The 16,033-nt window shown below is 40.0% G+C and overlaps 1 protein-coding gene across 1 annotated transcript in view; it reads right to left on the minus strand.

Annotated features, from left to right (window-relative positions):
* PRKCH (protein kinase C eta) overlaps nt 1-16,033 on the minus strand; it is a 247,447-nt gene that overhangs the window by 98,173 nt on the left and 133,241 nt on the right. Inside the window, exons 3-9 of the mRNA XM_037832583.1 lie at nt 14,803-14,953; nt 12,292-12,326; nt 7,887-7,975; nt 6,342-6,471; nt 4,036-4,163; nt 1,036-1,179; nt 692-865 (exon numbers count right to left, since the gene is read on the minus strand). Coding sequence (XP_037688511.1) covers nt 692-865; nt 1,036-1,179; nt 4,036-4,163; nt 6,342-6,471; nt 7,887-7,975; nt 12,292-12,326; nt 14,803-14,953 — 851 coding nt within the window. The remainder of the gene's footprint in view (nt 1-691; nt 866-1,035; nt 1,180-4,035; nt 4,164-6,341; nt 6,472-7,886; nt 7,976-12,291; nt 12,327-14,802; nt 14,954-16,033) is intronic.

The following is a 16,033-nucleotide window of genomic DNA, read 5'->3' on the forward strand; positions in this document are numbered from 1 at the left end:
CATGTCATTGAGCAATGAATACAACCCTTGCATTGCTATTGCCAGACTTCTCATAACGAGACAACAAGAGTTTGTACTAATGAACTAAACCTGTCCTGTCTGCTTATCATTTAAGCTACTGTTGGTTGGGTATTCTGTTAGTTGCAGCCAAAAGCATTCCTAACTGCAAACCATTATAGGATAGGCAGACCTGAATCCCAGGCTCAGTCCACGGAATCCTGTTTAGGGGCAGGAGCAATGCCTTGGGGTGTTACAAAGCAAGGGGCCGTCTCTGGGCCTCCTGTGGTCTGAAATCTTGTGTCTGGGTCAGAGTCAGTCCAGCATTAAGGAGCAGAGACAAGGTTAAAATCACCAACACAATGAGCCTATGACATTTACTCTATTCTTAGATGTGTGTAACCTTCCACTCTGCTAGAGAAGACTTATGTATAAAGACCTTTTCAATCTTAGGACACACAACCTTCAAGATGATCCTTCCCCAAGACAGCAAAATGAGAAGGGGTTAGTTTATTCGTTTCGGCTTTTTCCCAGAGATCATTAGAAGTCATCAGTACCTTTGTATGTCCCTGCTTTGGGAAACCACCCAAAAAAAAGTTTCCGATACTCAGCTTTTATGACATCTTCAACATCTTACTGTCTCAACTCTTTAAGAAAAGGGATTGTTTAAGTGGTGAATGTGAGTCATACTTACAGGGGTCTGAAAGCAGCAGAACAACTGGGTGAGGAAGGGGTGGTTGCGGGCCAAGGACAGGATCCTTTTCTCAGTCATTGTACATTCCACATCATCGTCCTGGAGGATCACGTCCTTCTTTAGCACCTTCACGGCGTAGAGGTCTCCAGTTTCTTTTATTCTGGCAAGCATCACCTGTGGCAAAACAAAGAAGGGAGCCTGAGGTAAGACTCTTGAGGTCCTTAGAGTGTGGGCACACATGGGGAGGAAATAGTATGGCATGTGGAAAACGTGTGTATACATACACACACATGACAAACGCGTACATGTTTGCTTCAATATAGGGGGTTAATGTCTACACTCACCTTCCCAAAACTCCCCTTCCCCAACACACGGATGAATTCGAAGTTGTCGATACCAAGTCGGTTGGAAGAATTAACTCCAATCCCATTTCCTTCTTTGGTGTTTTCCTTTCCCTGTCGTCTTAGGGTTGATCTGGAAACGAGTTTCTGCAGAGAAAAATAGGAATACACTGAGTCAGAAATCTCAGGAATCACAAAGCATTTCTTTCTGGTTGGGGAAGACCTGTACTTGCAGGTGCAGTCTCAACCCTCAATACAACTCATGGGGAAAGCGGTCAATACAGCTTGATGTGTGATCAACTCAAAACTGCCTCCGTATCAGCTCCTAATCTGTGATTACTGCTATTTGGAGGAAATCCATTTTGAAATACGTCTCAGTCACTGAGTTTCAGTTTGCACTCAAATGGAAGTGTATTAAAAAACACAGGCTCCTTAGTCTGGTCTCTCAGGTTTCTTGAAGTGGTTTCCCAAAGTGGAGGTCAGAGTCCAGGAGCGCCACCTGGTGACCACTTCTTGAAAAGAGTGGTTTTCATGTTTGCTCAGAAATCAAGTAGCATTCAGTACCAGGACACAAATGTATAAAACAGCATTTTATTAAAAATAATATTTTAAATTATATAAAAGAAATAAAAATCCAATATAACCCATAATATCACCAGCCCCCCCCAATTGTTAATGAAACTGTTACACACACACACACACATACACACACACACACACACCAGCCTTTCATTATGCTTGGTTAATTTTTAAAAATACAATCAAAATAATGGTTTTGTAACATACTTTTTAATTTAACATTTTATCATATGTATTTTCAATATCCTTAAATATCCTTCAAGAGCTGTTTGATATTCCCACTTATGGATATATCACAATGCTTACTAATTCCACTGCTATTGGAAATGTAGGCCGTTTCCCATTTTCTCTATTATAAATAATACCACAATGAACATACTTGTATGAAAATCTTCCAAAACAAGGTGATTATGAGTCTAGGCTCAAACAACAGCTCTGTAACCTAACCCGTGAGCTTGGGCAAGTTACCCACCCTCTCCATGCTTCAGCTTCCTCTTCTGAAATAGAGATGTTATAGCATCTGGCATTGTTAGGAAGAGTTAATGAATGAATGTACATAGAGCACTTAAATCAGTGTCTGGCATTTGCAATCATTCACTTCAGCTGCTGTCATCATCATTTATTTTCTCAGGATAACTTCCTAGAAGTGGAATTCCTTGGGCCAAAGTATGTGCTGATTTTGAAGACATTTGATACGTATATCCAACTTGCCCTCTAGAAAGGTTGACCAATTTATACTCCCACCAGCATCAAACCAGAAACAACTTTGGCCTCCTCCATTGCCTTCCAGCCTGAGCCCACCACACACTTGCCCCATGAGAGTGAGGACACTACCTAAAGGTAACTTTTACAGAACTCCACCTTGGGATATAAGACAAGCTATCACCAGACAACAGATCAAAAGTCTAACATACCTGGAGCTTTTGACCCAGTTAGCTAAAAAAGAAAGCGTATTTGGGACAACTTCTGAGAAACGCCTGCAACAAACCAACTGTGCGACAGCCCAAGGCTACCAGGATATTATTTACTTACTCCAATAAAACAGGGATAAGATATAAAGTGGATCATCTTAAAAACATAATTGTTTTGTCTCTCCTCTAGATCTCTGAATATAAATTTTCAAAAAAAGTACCAGTTTGAATTCCACTTCCTCCACTTCCCAAGGCTGGGTTGGCACTGACTAGAAAATTCTACACCAGGGGTTTTGAGGCTTATTTTTTAACCCATTTCTCTCATCTGATGAACTTAAAATTTTTCTTCCTCTTTTTAATATTGTATTGTCAAATAACAGGTAATTTTGGTTTTCCTATTATTAAATGTCATAATATCAAAAATGCTTGGTCCAAATGACAAATGACAAGTGATAATGCCCTTTCTGGGAAATACCGCCACATGGCCTTATTCCCAACCCATTTTTGTGGCCCTGGCCCAGGCTGAAATCCTGAATTTTCACTCTTCAGGAACAGCTGTCCCCTGAATTATGAATCCCCTCACTGTCTTGGCATCCTGCCTACCTATCCACAAGGAGAGAGACTTGATGCTCTTTGTCAGTGCCTTCCTGAAATCAAGAAACACAACATCAACACAAGTCCCTGATCTACAGGCAGGAACCTTTCATAGAAAGCAAACGAGGGTGATTAGTCCTGACAGTTTTATGGATTACCAAGAACCTCAAAGTCATTATATTTCCCTTCCTAAGTACCCAGAGAGAATTAAGCAGCTCAGTCTAGAATTTGCCTGAACCAGACATCAAGCTATGCTCTAGATATTGCAGTCATAGCCATGGCTATTTCTCAACTCTCCACAGACTCTGGCTAGGAGGGCAGCAATGGGTCATGGGCCTGTGAAGCAGCCAATGCTCTAACAGGCTACAGCAGGTGGAGGCCACTCAGGGAGGTCACAAGACAGAATGTGTCCATGGAAATTAACACAATTCCACCCTCTCCTGAGAGCCCAGAAGAAGAAACTCTGGTCCGTTGCTGAACCTGGGAGACAAATTCATAATTCATAAGCAAAAAATGCAGAACGGCTGGAATTCAGGGCTCTGGAGAATCTCAGAGATCTTCAAGTTCAACCACTCTAACGACAAGGGAGCTGAAGCCAATAATCACTGGTCAACTGCCATGCCCAGCCGTCAGCCAAGTGCACAGCCAAGACCTCTGGATTCCAGGCGTTTCATCAGCCCACAAGGACAGGAAGCTGACTGAAAAAAATCTTTCCCCACTTCCTGCATGCTTTTTATTTCTTGTCATATAATTGTACATGGACTCTTACTTGTGGAGCAAAATGCTCTTAAATGTATGCAATAAATGTTGGTTATATTTGTTAAGATTTTAAATTTTGATTATGTGCATACTCTCATTCAAGCTTACCACATTTGAACAACTTCTAAATGCTAATACATGAAAAGAAGCAAAGGCTCACCGAGGTTGGAGAAATGTTTCCAGGTTGGAGACCCATTCCTGCCAGGGTCTTGGCTAGCTCCACGGCATTTACCCCACAGTTTGGGGCTACGTTGGCTTGACATCGAATATGAACATTCATTTTACATACTGGAGGGAGAAAGAAAACGGAATCTACATTTAGGAGGCAACCAAGTCAACATGTGCCACACACACAAAGAAAGAACTTTAATAACCTGAGAGATTATGACAGAGGAATTTACAGGCTGAACAATGCCATCTTCTTACAGAATTAAACTTACACTAATAACCCCTGACATTTTATCTATTTTATTTTGTGCAGAAGCAAAAGCCTGGCATATAAAGAAATAATACATTTCAAATACATATTTTTCACCATGAGTTGAGGAAACACATTCATCTGAATCATTTGTAATAGTCATTGCTGATTTACCAGATCAAAGTGCTCATAGTGGTGACAATTAGTCAATTAAATAATGAGGAATCATGTCAACTGACTTGATTCTTTTCCTTCTTTCTCTAGGCAGTGCAATAAAAGGTAACAGTCAAAATGCTACATGTAGATCACTGTTCCAACGAGGTGGAAACAGTGTTTCAGAGAGAAAAATCTCTAAATAAAGCTTGCTTTCTGAATATTGTTGTGGTCGGGTAGACCTCACAGCACAGAGACGGGCATCCTGTGAGGCTGTGGGTCTTGTGGTTGTAACTGCTTCATGGGTGGGAGAACAACTTTTAAACTTTTTAAAGGTCAGAGTAATGGCGGTTGGAAGAGGGGAGTGAAGCAAGCTAAGCTCGCCATGCAGAGAGAGCTGTCTTGGAACAACCAAGGAGCCAAGGTTTCACCAGCAGAAACAAAGTTCCATATGGTTTCCTGGTGGGGGCCCTGATGATGGGAGACAGAGCTGAGGCAGCAAATCACAAATGCCCTGTTTTATGGAATGTCAGGCCATCTCTGGAAGCAGACACAGATCCAGGTGTTTACGGGCCTCAAGTTTATACGACTTAGGTGCCCTCTTTAAGGAAAAGAATATGAAATCAAGTACAGGGACTTGGAAGGGATCCTTGCAAGGGAGGGCCCTAAGGCTTAAGCTTCATTAACTTCAGGGGAAATTCATTTCTCTTGGGAATGGGAAGGCTGGTATGGAGACACACGAGCCTACGGAGGTCTGTGACAATAAAAGTGAAAATCACTGCAGGCGTGGTGCTCGGGTCACAGGGACAAGAACTCCCCAAGGAATCCCATGGCTCGCACATCAGCAGGGACTGCAGGAAAGCAGAATAGGACTTGCATGCTGGAGACTTACAACCGGGGGGGAATGTAAAGCTTAAGATCAAGCAGTGCCTGAACCCATGCCCTAAAATCGATACATGAGCTGGCTGCTCTCTTGGTTATAGGAGAAAAGAATTGTTAAAAGGTGTTCTAGAGGGATGGAAGGATTGGTACAAGAGGCTGACTCCTTTTCATTGACTGAAGCAGTCCTGCTAAGTCCAGGTGGTGAGTGGGAGTGCCAACAACACCACCTCTGCCTCCCCCAGAGTTCTCAGGTTGTGTCTGAGAAGGCGTCCGCACGAAAGGCACCCGTATTTCATCAGGGGGCAGGGACCCCACAATACCCAGATGGGTACAGCAACACTCTATGGGAGATGACTCAAGGCCAAAAGCTCCCCCGACTCCTGACCGGGGGACGTGGATCAGCCCTCACCCCCTAAACCCTGTGCTAAGGCAAGAGTTCCAATCAATTAAATAACTCTGGCCCCATGGGGCACACCAGTGAAGCATGAGCCCACAGCTAAAGCACTGAATGTCCTTCCTACCATCTTCTGCTCAAGTCCTATCAGAGTCCTCTATCAGAAAACCCAAGGCAGCTCTAATGATGCTTTCAGGGCTCCCTTTCCACTGTTTATTTCTATTTATATCTTGAGCCAGTTAATACTCTGAACCCAACCTTCTCTTTTGGCCACCTCACCTCTTCCCATCTTCCATCTCTGACCAAGATCCCATTTTTCATTCTTTCACATTATCTCTTAAAATACACGATGACAAGTCTGTCCTCAGGACTTCGTAAATAAATATGACATTGAATTTAACAGTTGACTTTATGTTTCTATGGTTACAAATTCTTTGGATCATATGCAGTTCTCTTTACATGCCTGACAAGCAGCACATGGGTGAAAACTACTAAGCTGTTAATTTAGAAAGTATTTAAAACATCTGCCCCAGGATGGATTCTGAATCTACTGAATTCTGAAAGCTCGCAAGCATTGTATTCCCATGAAGAAGTGGGTACCCACACCCCTGTGTCTCACTTTTACATTGGAGTCCTTGTCGCATTATCCCCCAGAGCAGGGAACCACAGTGATCACAGAACGTTGGCACTTTGTAGTTGTGGATGCTGAATTTGTGTGGGATGTTGATTCCAAACCTCTGTTCGGAAATCTGTAAAAAGGAAACGAGAATAAGAGCTAAAATTCCACACTAACATCTTTTGTTAAAACTGTGATAGGAGCCCATCAAATATAACCTGCTATGAGGACACCTGAGCTGGGTGTATGTGTTACTATGCTCAATCCCGAGTAACTCCTCAGGTCTGAGGGCCAAGCATATTTTCTAATGGACAAGACTGGGCAGAAATGTGGAGTGTGTGTTAGACTGTTCACCATGTTGGGAGATAAACAGAAATTAAGATTTTCATTTCATCTTGTATATTTATCACCCTGGACAACCTCCTCACGTCCATCTCTATTTCCTAGAATCTTTTTACTTTACGATTAAACAGGTCTTTTATAGACTACATACATTTGCTACCTCTACAAGTTTTTCCACAAATTGTGTTAAGGAGAAAAAAACTAAAGGCATCCAGAGGGCATGGAACCAAAGAAGGAATTTACTCCAAAGTGACAGTAAAGTGGTTGCCCTATTCTAAATGCCTTAACTTGGCATTTGCATTCTGACAATCTGAGTACGAAGGCGCTGATTTAATCTTAAATATTGTTTCCAGCAAATAATCAGAATTGGCATGTGTTCTACAGTCTACACCACAATTTTAAGTAAAAACAACAGATTCACACATGAACAAGGATTAGGGCAATTATTACCCCTGCTGAACCCTTCCCGGCCTTTTTCTGGTAAAAGCTGTGATTATAGCTCCTAGTGCTCTTTAGTACTGTATTTGTGCTGTAAGGAACCACCGAGTTACAGAACCATACTTTCCAATGCAACTGTAAATCCAATTGCCAATTGCCAGCAACACTCCATCTGCTTTCCATCTCTAGAATTTAAAATGTATGCCCATCCCAGCTGAATGCAATACGAGTGGCAAGGATGAGGATCAGGTTTTTATGTGTGGATACATTCTTCCTGAAATTTCTTAAGAGTCTGGAGGAGCCCAATAGTCTCCTTACTTAGGAAGAGCAATTTACAGTTAACATGCTTATGACATCGATTCTTTTTTAACCCTCACAAAAACTGCATAAGGGAAGCACTGATCACGCATTATGAGGCTGAATGAGGTTGTGGATCTTGCCCAAGCTCACAGAGTGGGTATCTGTCAGAGGCTGGATTCTCCACTCAAATTCAGGTCCCCTGATGCCAAGATCAGGGCTTGTTGCACTCTGCCAAAGATCTCTCCAAATTAGTAGAAAGGATCCACATCATTTCCACCCAGCTGACCACTAATGTGGTCTTCACAAGAAGAGATCGTGCTACGCAAGTACAGAAATACAAATGCCACACTACTAAAAGGAGAGAGACTTCAATTCTACCACCACCACTGGCTTCAAAGGAGACTGGAGAAGGATTGAGAGAAAGGGGGGGAGGGGAGAGGCTTACACAGCTCACTGCTATCCCCTTACCTTTGAATCCACTTTGTTAATGTTGTTTTGGCAAGTACAGGCTGTAACAATTAGGTGATGGCAGCGCTTATGGACGACACAGGTGCACACTAGGAAATTAAATCCAATGGTTATACATTTACCAGAGGCCTGCAGTCCAACCAGTTGCAATAGAGAGCCTGTGACTCGATTTGGACGTCTGGCCCACATGACAGCAGCCAGCGCTCGCATCCTACCCGTTTTCTTTGCTGTCATCCTAACTCAGGCCTTTGCTCATGCTCAAACTCTTTATAATCAAGTTCTGAGCTTATTTCATTATTCCTGGGTCTTCCTCCTTTAATCCATCCCACACCCACTTCCAGAGGAATCTTCCCACAGAATGATTCAGATTACTGCAGCCCTATGATCTAAAACCTTTACCGGTGTCTTGTGCCAGCCAATGAAGTCCAAATCGCTCAGGCAGGTTTAGGTCCTCCATAGGCTACCCCGAGCTTACTTGTCATGTTTGTTCTATTTGTTCCAATGAAAACTAGTCTAGGTTGCTCCTCCCAGAACAAGTCTTCACCCTCCCCTGCACACTATCCACACCCTTCCCTACCCCTAGAATATCCCCTTTGCCTTGGCCTAACTCAATCTAAATGTATTACAGGTCCCAGCTTCAAACACATCTCTTCCATGGAAATACTCAACCTGCTCCCTTTCCAGATTGAAACAGTCTCACTGCTCTGATCTCCTACAATCCTTGGCCTGCCCCCTCATTTCAAACCTTGCACACATTGCTTCAAAATGCTCTCTGAGTTCCTGGCATGATGACTTGAACAGAACAGACATTCAATAAACATTTGCTGGACTACTCAATTGTTTGACTATTTAGAACTTTCTGAATGATAATTATTTTTAACTGTTCATCTAGATAACTGACACAATTCAGGTGGGATCCAGATTGCCATTAAAGGACAAACACGTGCAATGAAACAGTATGACAATATACATCATTTTAATATTTTTTCAAGACATGTAGAAGTTTTTAGGATTAAGAACATAAAGGAAGATGACACGTCACCAAATAACACTGTACTTTAAAACAAACCTAGCTTTCATCAGATTGATTACTGAGGAGAAACAAGTAGCAGAAATAGAAGAACCGGTATTTTTGTATGAGGGGATCTCAAAACCATCCTTCATACAGAAAGACCTTAGTTTCTGAGGCATTTGGTTTTGGGCTTGGATAGCAGGGCTAAAGATTTATTAATGTTACTGATCTTCTCAAAGAACTAGATTTGCGTTTTCTTGATTTTCTCTATTGTTTTCCTGTTTTCAGTGTCATTGATTTCTGCTCTAATTTTTATTATTTCTTTCCTTATGCTTGCTTTAGGCTTAAATTTCTTATCTTTCTATAGTTTCTTAAGGTAGAAGCTTAGATTACTAATTTTAGAATTTTCTTTTTTGATATATGTATTCAATACTATAAATGTCCCTCTATGCACTACTTTTTCTGCATTCCACAATTTTTTGTGAAGCCATGTCTTTTGAAATACACTTTTATTGAGATATATTCACATACCCTACAGTCATCCACAATGTACAATCAGTTATTCACAGTACCATCATATAGCTGTGCGTTCATCACGACAATCAATTTTGGAACATTTTCCTTACTCCAAATAAATAAATAAATAAATAAAAGTAAAAAAAAACACCGAAAACATTCCATCCCCCCCACCCCACCCTATTTTTCATTCAGTTTTTGTCCCCTTTGTTCTACTCATCTAGTCATGTACCGGATAAAGGGAGTATGAGCCACAAGGTTTCCACAATCATACAGTCACACCGTGTAAGCTACATAATTATGCAATCATCTTCAAGAATCAAGGCTACTAGGCTGCAGTTCAACAGTTTCAGGTATTTCCTTCTAGCTATTCCAACACACTAAAAACTAAAAAGGGATATCTATATAGCGCATAAGAATGTCCTCTGGAGTGACCTCTCAACTCCATTTGAAATCGCTCAGCCACTGAAACTTTATTTTGCTTCATTGAGCTTCTCCCTTTTGGTCAAGATTTTCTCAACCCCATGATGCCAGGTCCAGGCTCATCCCGGGTGTCATGTCCCACATTGCCAGGGTGATTTACACCTCTGGGAGTCATGTCCCATGTAGGGGGGAGGGCAGTGAGTTCACCTGCCATGTAGACTTAAGAGAGAGAGGCCACATCTGAACAACAAAGAGGTTCTCTGGGGGAGACTCTTAGGTACAATTATTAGTAGGTTTAGCCTCTCCTTTGCAGGAACAAGCTTTATAAGGGCAAGCCCCAAGAATGAGGGCTCATCTTATTAAATTGTTAGCTCACAATATTTGTTAGAATATCAGTAATAACCCAGGTGGGGAAGTCCAATATTTCCACATTTTTCCTCAGTTCCTCAGGGGGGTCCTGCAAATAAATTTTTATTCTCTGCCCAAATTACTTTGCATGCATCCCACAAATTTTAATAAGTTGTATTTTCATATACATTTAGTTCAAAATATTTTAAAATTTCTCTTGCGACTTCTTTCTTGATCTGTTTGACATCCAAACATCTGGGAGTTTTCCATCTATCTTTTCCTTATTGATTTTTAGTTTAATTCCATTGAGGTCTAAGAACATACTTTGTATTATCTCTATTCTTTTAAATTTGTTAAGGTATGTTTTATGGCTCAGAATGTGGTCTATCTTAGTGAATGATCCTTGTGAGCTTGAGAAGAATGTGCATTCAGCTGCTGCTGGATGGTACATTCTATAAATGTTAATTACATCAAGTTGATGGAGAGTGGTGCTCAGGTCAACTATATTCTTACTGATTTTCTGCCTACTGGATCTATTAGTTACTGCAATAGTCTCCACCTATAATAGTGAATGTCTATTTCTTCTTACAGTTCTAGCAGTTTTTGTCTCACATATTTGGATGCTCTGTTAAGTATATACAAGTTAAGGATCATTACGTTTTCTTGCAGAATTGATGCCATCATAACGTAATGCCCCTTTTTATCCCTGATAATTGTCCTTGTTCTGAAGCCTGCTTTGTCTGAAATTAATATAGCAAGCCAGCTTGCTCCCGGCTAGTGTTAGCATGGTATATCTTTCTCCAAACAGGCATTTGGTTTTATTTCTCTAAGCAAGATAAGAAAAAGTGGTGTCATCATGTCTCTGACCAGTGATGCTTTCTGCTTTTTTAACAGCAGGTTGCCCACTGAAAAATCAGCCCGTCCAATCTCCTGGCACTACAGGCCAAAGAGGAGAAGAACTAAAACAAAAGATAAATATCATAAAACATATAGTTTAAGTTCAAACTGTAATCTTGCCCACCAAGAGCTTCTCAACTTATCTCTGTATGCACGAGATGGACCAGAGTTGACTGCAGGGCATATCCCTGAGCTGGAGAGGCCCAGGCCAAAAAGAGACACCAGTTCCGGCATGTGAATTATGTTTTCCTTTCGGGCTGAGATTACAGGCACATGGGTAAATCATTACTGTCATTTTAGTTATATATTCATTTTTTTCTAACTTTGAAAACGCAACAGAATTGTCCAGACATATTAACAAATTAGACCCAGCAGTATGTCTTATTCAGTTCTCCTAAAGAAAATACTGCCTTATCTCACCTCTTCCAGAAGAGAAGGCAGGATTTCCTATTTACATGTAGGCTACCACTCTTGGATATGTAGTGATATGTTATTGATAATCTGTAGCATGTAAATAAGACAATGGGTGATACGTATAAACTGTCTGATGATACTCAAGCCAACAATAAAGCAGGCCTGAATAAAAGAGAAGCCCCAACCCAGCTTAGTTCCATCACCTAAGAAGGCTCCCTTCATTCCTTTCGTTTTGTTTCATTCTGACTCTGCATAAGCATTAGTAAATTGGTTTCATCTTGAAGTTGTGAAAATCAAAATAAATTTCATATATAATAACTTACAAGATCATTAACAGCTTAATCTTGAACATTTCTCACATATTTTTTTTAATCAATAAAGCAACTTAAATAATTGCTACTATTCCCTATGCTGGTACAGAGAAAACATCATTATGCTACTTCTCCCCACTACTGACAATGGGAATGTAAAAATCAAGTTTATCTTAAAGATTCAAGGGCACTTCTCAAAAAATAGAATTACCTGTTATTGCAGGGAAAAATCTTTAGAATATTGACCCTTATTAGGTGTTCTGGCTTTAGAAATAAAAAATGTTCCCTCCACACTGTCTATAATGTAACCTAATATAACCAAAATGTAACTAAAACTAAAGAGTTATAATAAAAGGGGGGTATCATTTGACCTATAGAGAATTATTTATCGCATTAGTAATGGAATGTATCCTGTTTTCTCTTAGTGTTATCATTTTTAAACACAGGATCAAGATTAAACACATTTTTTTAAATGTTTTCTTACCTTGGCATTGATAACCCTGTTTCCCAAACACTCCCCTGTTCGAGACAATAGAGAAAAAAGATCATCAGTCAAATAATTCAGTAATAACCCTCCAATCGTTACAGTCCTTAAGGAAAACAAATCTCATCCTCTGCTCCTTTATGTGAAACACAATTTCAGGGAAAAACCAAAGACAACATAATTTTTGAGCCATTGTTTGTTACCATGAGACACAAAGGAAAAAACCTGGAGGATTAGAATGCTTCAGATAATATAAACGGACAGGAAATGGCAATTCCATTCCACCTATCTCTGTGGCAATGTCCTCAGCACCTAATGAAAATAAACCCTCATCTGTTTATTGACTAAGCCATCCATTACCTTATGCAGCACTCTCTTGAACATGCACATGAAGATTTACATATCCTGAAGCTGACAGATACACATACACATACTGGAGTAAACAGCTGAATCCACAGCTGCTGCCTAGCTTGGGGCACCTTTCTTTTTCCCTGACACTGAGCCCCACGTCACCCCTGGAGTCCAAAGGAGAGCAGAAGTGCTGCCGCCATATGCCTTTCATGGCCACAGCTTCAATCTCCTTTGCTTCCTGGTATATTCTGTGGGTGATGGTGATATTATTCTCATTCTCATTAACAAAGACCACATTCTACCAAGGCTTTAGGATGTGTCAGGCACTGGGTCAAGTAGCCAACATAGACTGTCTCATTTAATCCTCACAACAGCATGCAAGGTGACAAACCCAGCACGATAGCTAAGAGCACAGACTCTGAAGCCAGATGCCTGGCTGTGAAGTGGGGCAGGCACTGACTTCTTTGAACCACAGTTTCCTCATCTGTACAATGGGGATTGTCTATACAATAATATACGTGATGCAATAATATAAAATGCTTAGAATAGTTTCTGGTACCTTGAAAGTGCTGTATAAAAGTCTGTTAAAAAAGCAAAGCAAAATTATTGTCTCTATTTTGCAAATGAGGAGATACTGACGGGTTATATAACTTATGTAACATCCAGTTGGTGATGAGATTTAATGCCACCATCCATACTTTTAACCATATATATATGTGTATATGAAAATAAAATGAAAAAAGAAATATATATATATACACACACACACATAACACATATACCAATATTTTAAGTATGTGTGGGAGCTGATGTTTCCTTAATGAGAAAAAGATGAGTGAAATCATCAAACAAGTTCCCATCAGAAATTTTAGTTGAGGTCAAAGGTTGTAACCTCTAATGCCCACAGGGGTCAGGCAGGTCACATAAATGAGGGAAGCAGAAAGGGTGTGACATGAAGTTAAAGGGCAACAAATATTCAGCCTTCACAGCAGGCAAATCACAGGGAGTGGTGGGACTGTGGCTAACTAGAGAGTACAAACTGTTGCAAAGGGGAAACAGGGGCTTGCATATGCCAAAGCTGCTGACTTTTTCAATACAAAACATAGAATTTTTTTCTAAAGACTATCAATGCTATGACACAGAGGCAGGCTTCATGTCACCAGGCAATTTAAAGCCTTTGGTTTACATAAGACTCTATTAATTAATTTTAAAATGCCAGAAACACTACCTAACCCTGGGTTCTGACTGCTAAAAAGTATAAAATTCAAAATCTTCACAGAGAATAAAATATGAAGAAATTAATCAATATTTAGAATTTACTCTGTACCAAATGTATCTGCCTATATTAAAATGATTAAAGTTTGCAACAAAAACATAATTTCCTTTCCTGCTGCAGTACTAAGACATGTTTCCTCTGTCTGAATTGGGTGTGTACGTATATGCATGTATGTGTGTACACATGTGTCTGTGGTATTTCTTTCTTTCTGTTCCAAAAAACGTTTTTCGACTCTAATGAAAGATAATTATTACCCACATTTATTTTACGTTACAGATTTTCCACTGAGACTTGAGTCACACATGTGTAGTAAGATGTTATCCCAAATTATCTAGAATTTCTCAACTATTACTCATCTTAAACTCCTGACTGCCAGGGATTAGATTATACTACATAGTAGAGTTTATGATCACAGATGGCTACTACCTTCACTTACATTTCATAAGGCTGATGACTTCTGCAAATCCACCAGCTTAGTTACTTACAATGACTCATTTCCAAAATCATGACCTGACTCATTTACACCTTCTTATAGCAATACTGTGATTTTTTATTTTCTTATTCATGAACTAATTATCTAATTATCTCTCTCTGACTATTGCTTTTTGACTGGTTCATAAACCATTAGCACTTTTATCAAAATGCTTGGAAAAAGACAAGACATCCAAAGCTTGTTTGTGTAAATTGTGTTTTGTTTTGTTTTGTTTTGTTTTGTTTTGTGATGGGGATTAAAATTGCTGGGTCAGCATATTAGAATGAGAGGCAAAAATCAGATCCTAAAATAATTCTTAATAACCATACTTTCTCCTGAAATCAGACATAATCAGAGGAAATCTCTAATAGAGAGAAGCTCTTAGGGGATGGCAAGCCAGGGAGCCTCTTACCAGATGAACTCCCTGCAGTGAGAGCAGTATGTGGGCTGCCTCAAGTATGTGGCCATAAACTTGTGTCCGTTGATCTGGTGGACCCGCCTGCGCATAGCCCTCTGGCGCTTCCTGGTAAAATGTTTGAAGATTCGGTCTCTCTGGAGAGTAGCTGTATATGAAAAGAAAGGAAAAAAGAGTAATGTGTAATGAATCCAGCCTCACCTAATGTTTGAAAGAGTTTGATAGCTCAAATACTCCCCAAATTGATTTTTCTTTCTCCAAGATCCAAAGACCCTAGGAAATCACCATGCTTTCTTGCAACCCTAAGGCTCTTAACTTAACAGTTTAGACTTCTCTGAACCCCTGAAATGTCCATTGCCTGGTTATCATTAACTATCTAGGGCCAATCTCCTTGGTCACAGATGACGGTTATCCCAAGGTTTGATGCTCCATATGTGATAGCAACATGGTATCCTCACCCCTGTCCAGCTGTCCAGGACCTAGGTCCATCTTTGGGCTGTAACTGCTGGCTGGTGAAACAGGGTGTCTCATGATTCCTCTTGCATTCCAGTGTACTTACAACCCAAATAAGGGAACTGCCCGCAGCATGGACTGGGAGAACCCTGTACAAGAACATCAGTACCAGCCCCATATCTGTTCACCTAGAGTACACAGAAAGTTTCTTTCCTAACCTCACATTTTTTAATGAGTGGCTCTTAATCTGAGGGCTCTGAAAAACATGCATCATCTAAAGATGGACTAAATTATATGTTTCACATAACTATGTTAGAACTTTTTATGTATATGCAGAGCCTTGTGATTAATAAAATAAAGGTCAGTCCTTAATAATAGTTTTCAATTAATGATTAGATGCAAAGAAATTTAAGGAATCATGCAAGAATAACTTGCTAATAAATTTGAAAACCTGGAAGAAATAGAAAATTTCCATGAAAAAACCAAATCACTAAAATTAACGGAAGAAGAGCTCTGTAAACTAAACAGACCAATTTCTTAGAAGAAATTGAGGAAGCTTTCTGGAACTTCCTTCCTAAAAAGCTCCAGGCCCAGATAGTTTCACAGGTGAATTATTTCAAGTCTTCTAGGAACAGACAGTATTAGTATTTAAACCTGTTCCAGAATTGAAGGGGAAAAAAAAAAAAGGAAAGCTCCCCATTTTTTAAAAGAAACTATCATATAATCCTAGGACTGAAAGATATAACAGATACACTTTACAGTATAACAGAAAAAG

Source organism: Choloepus didactylus, chromosome 4 (genome assembly GCF_015220235.1).
Source record: "Choloepus didactylus isolate mChoDid1 chromosome 4, mChoDid1.pri, whole genome shotgun sequence".
In the NCBI taxonomy this organism is placed as follows: domain Eukaryota; kingdom Metazoa; phylum Chordata; class Mammalia; order Pilosa; family Megalonychidae; genus Choloepus; species Choloepus didactylus.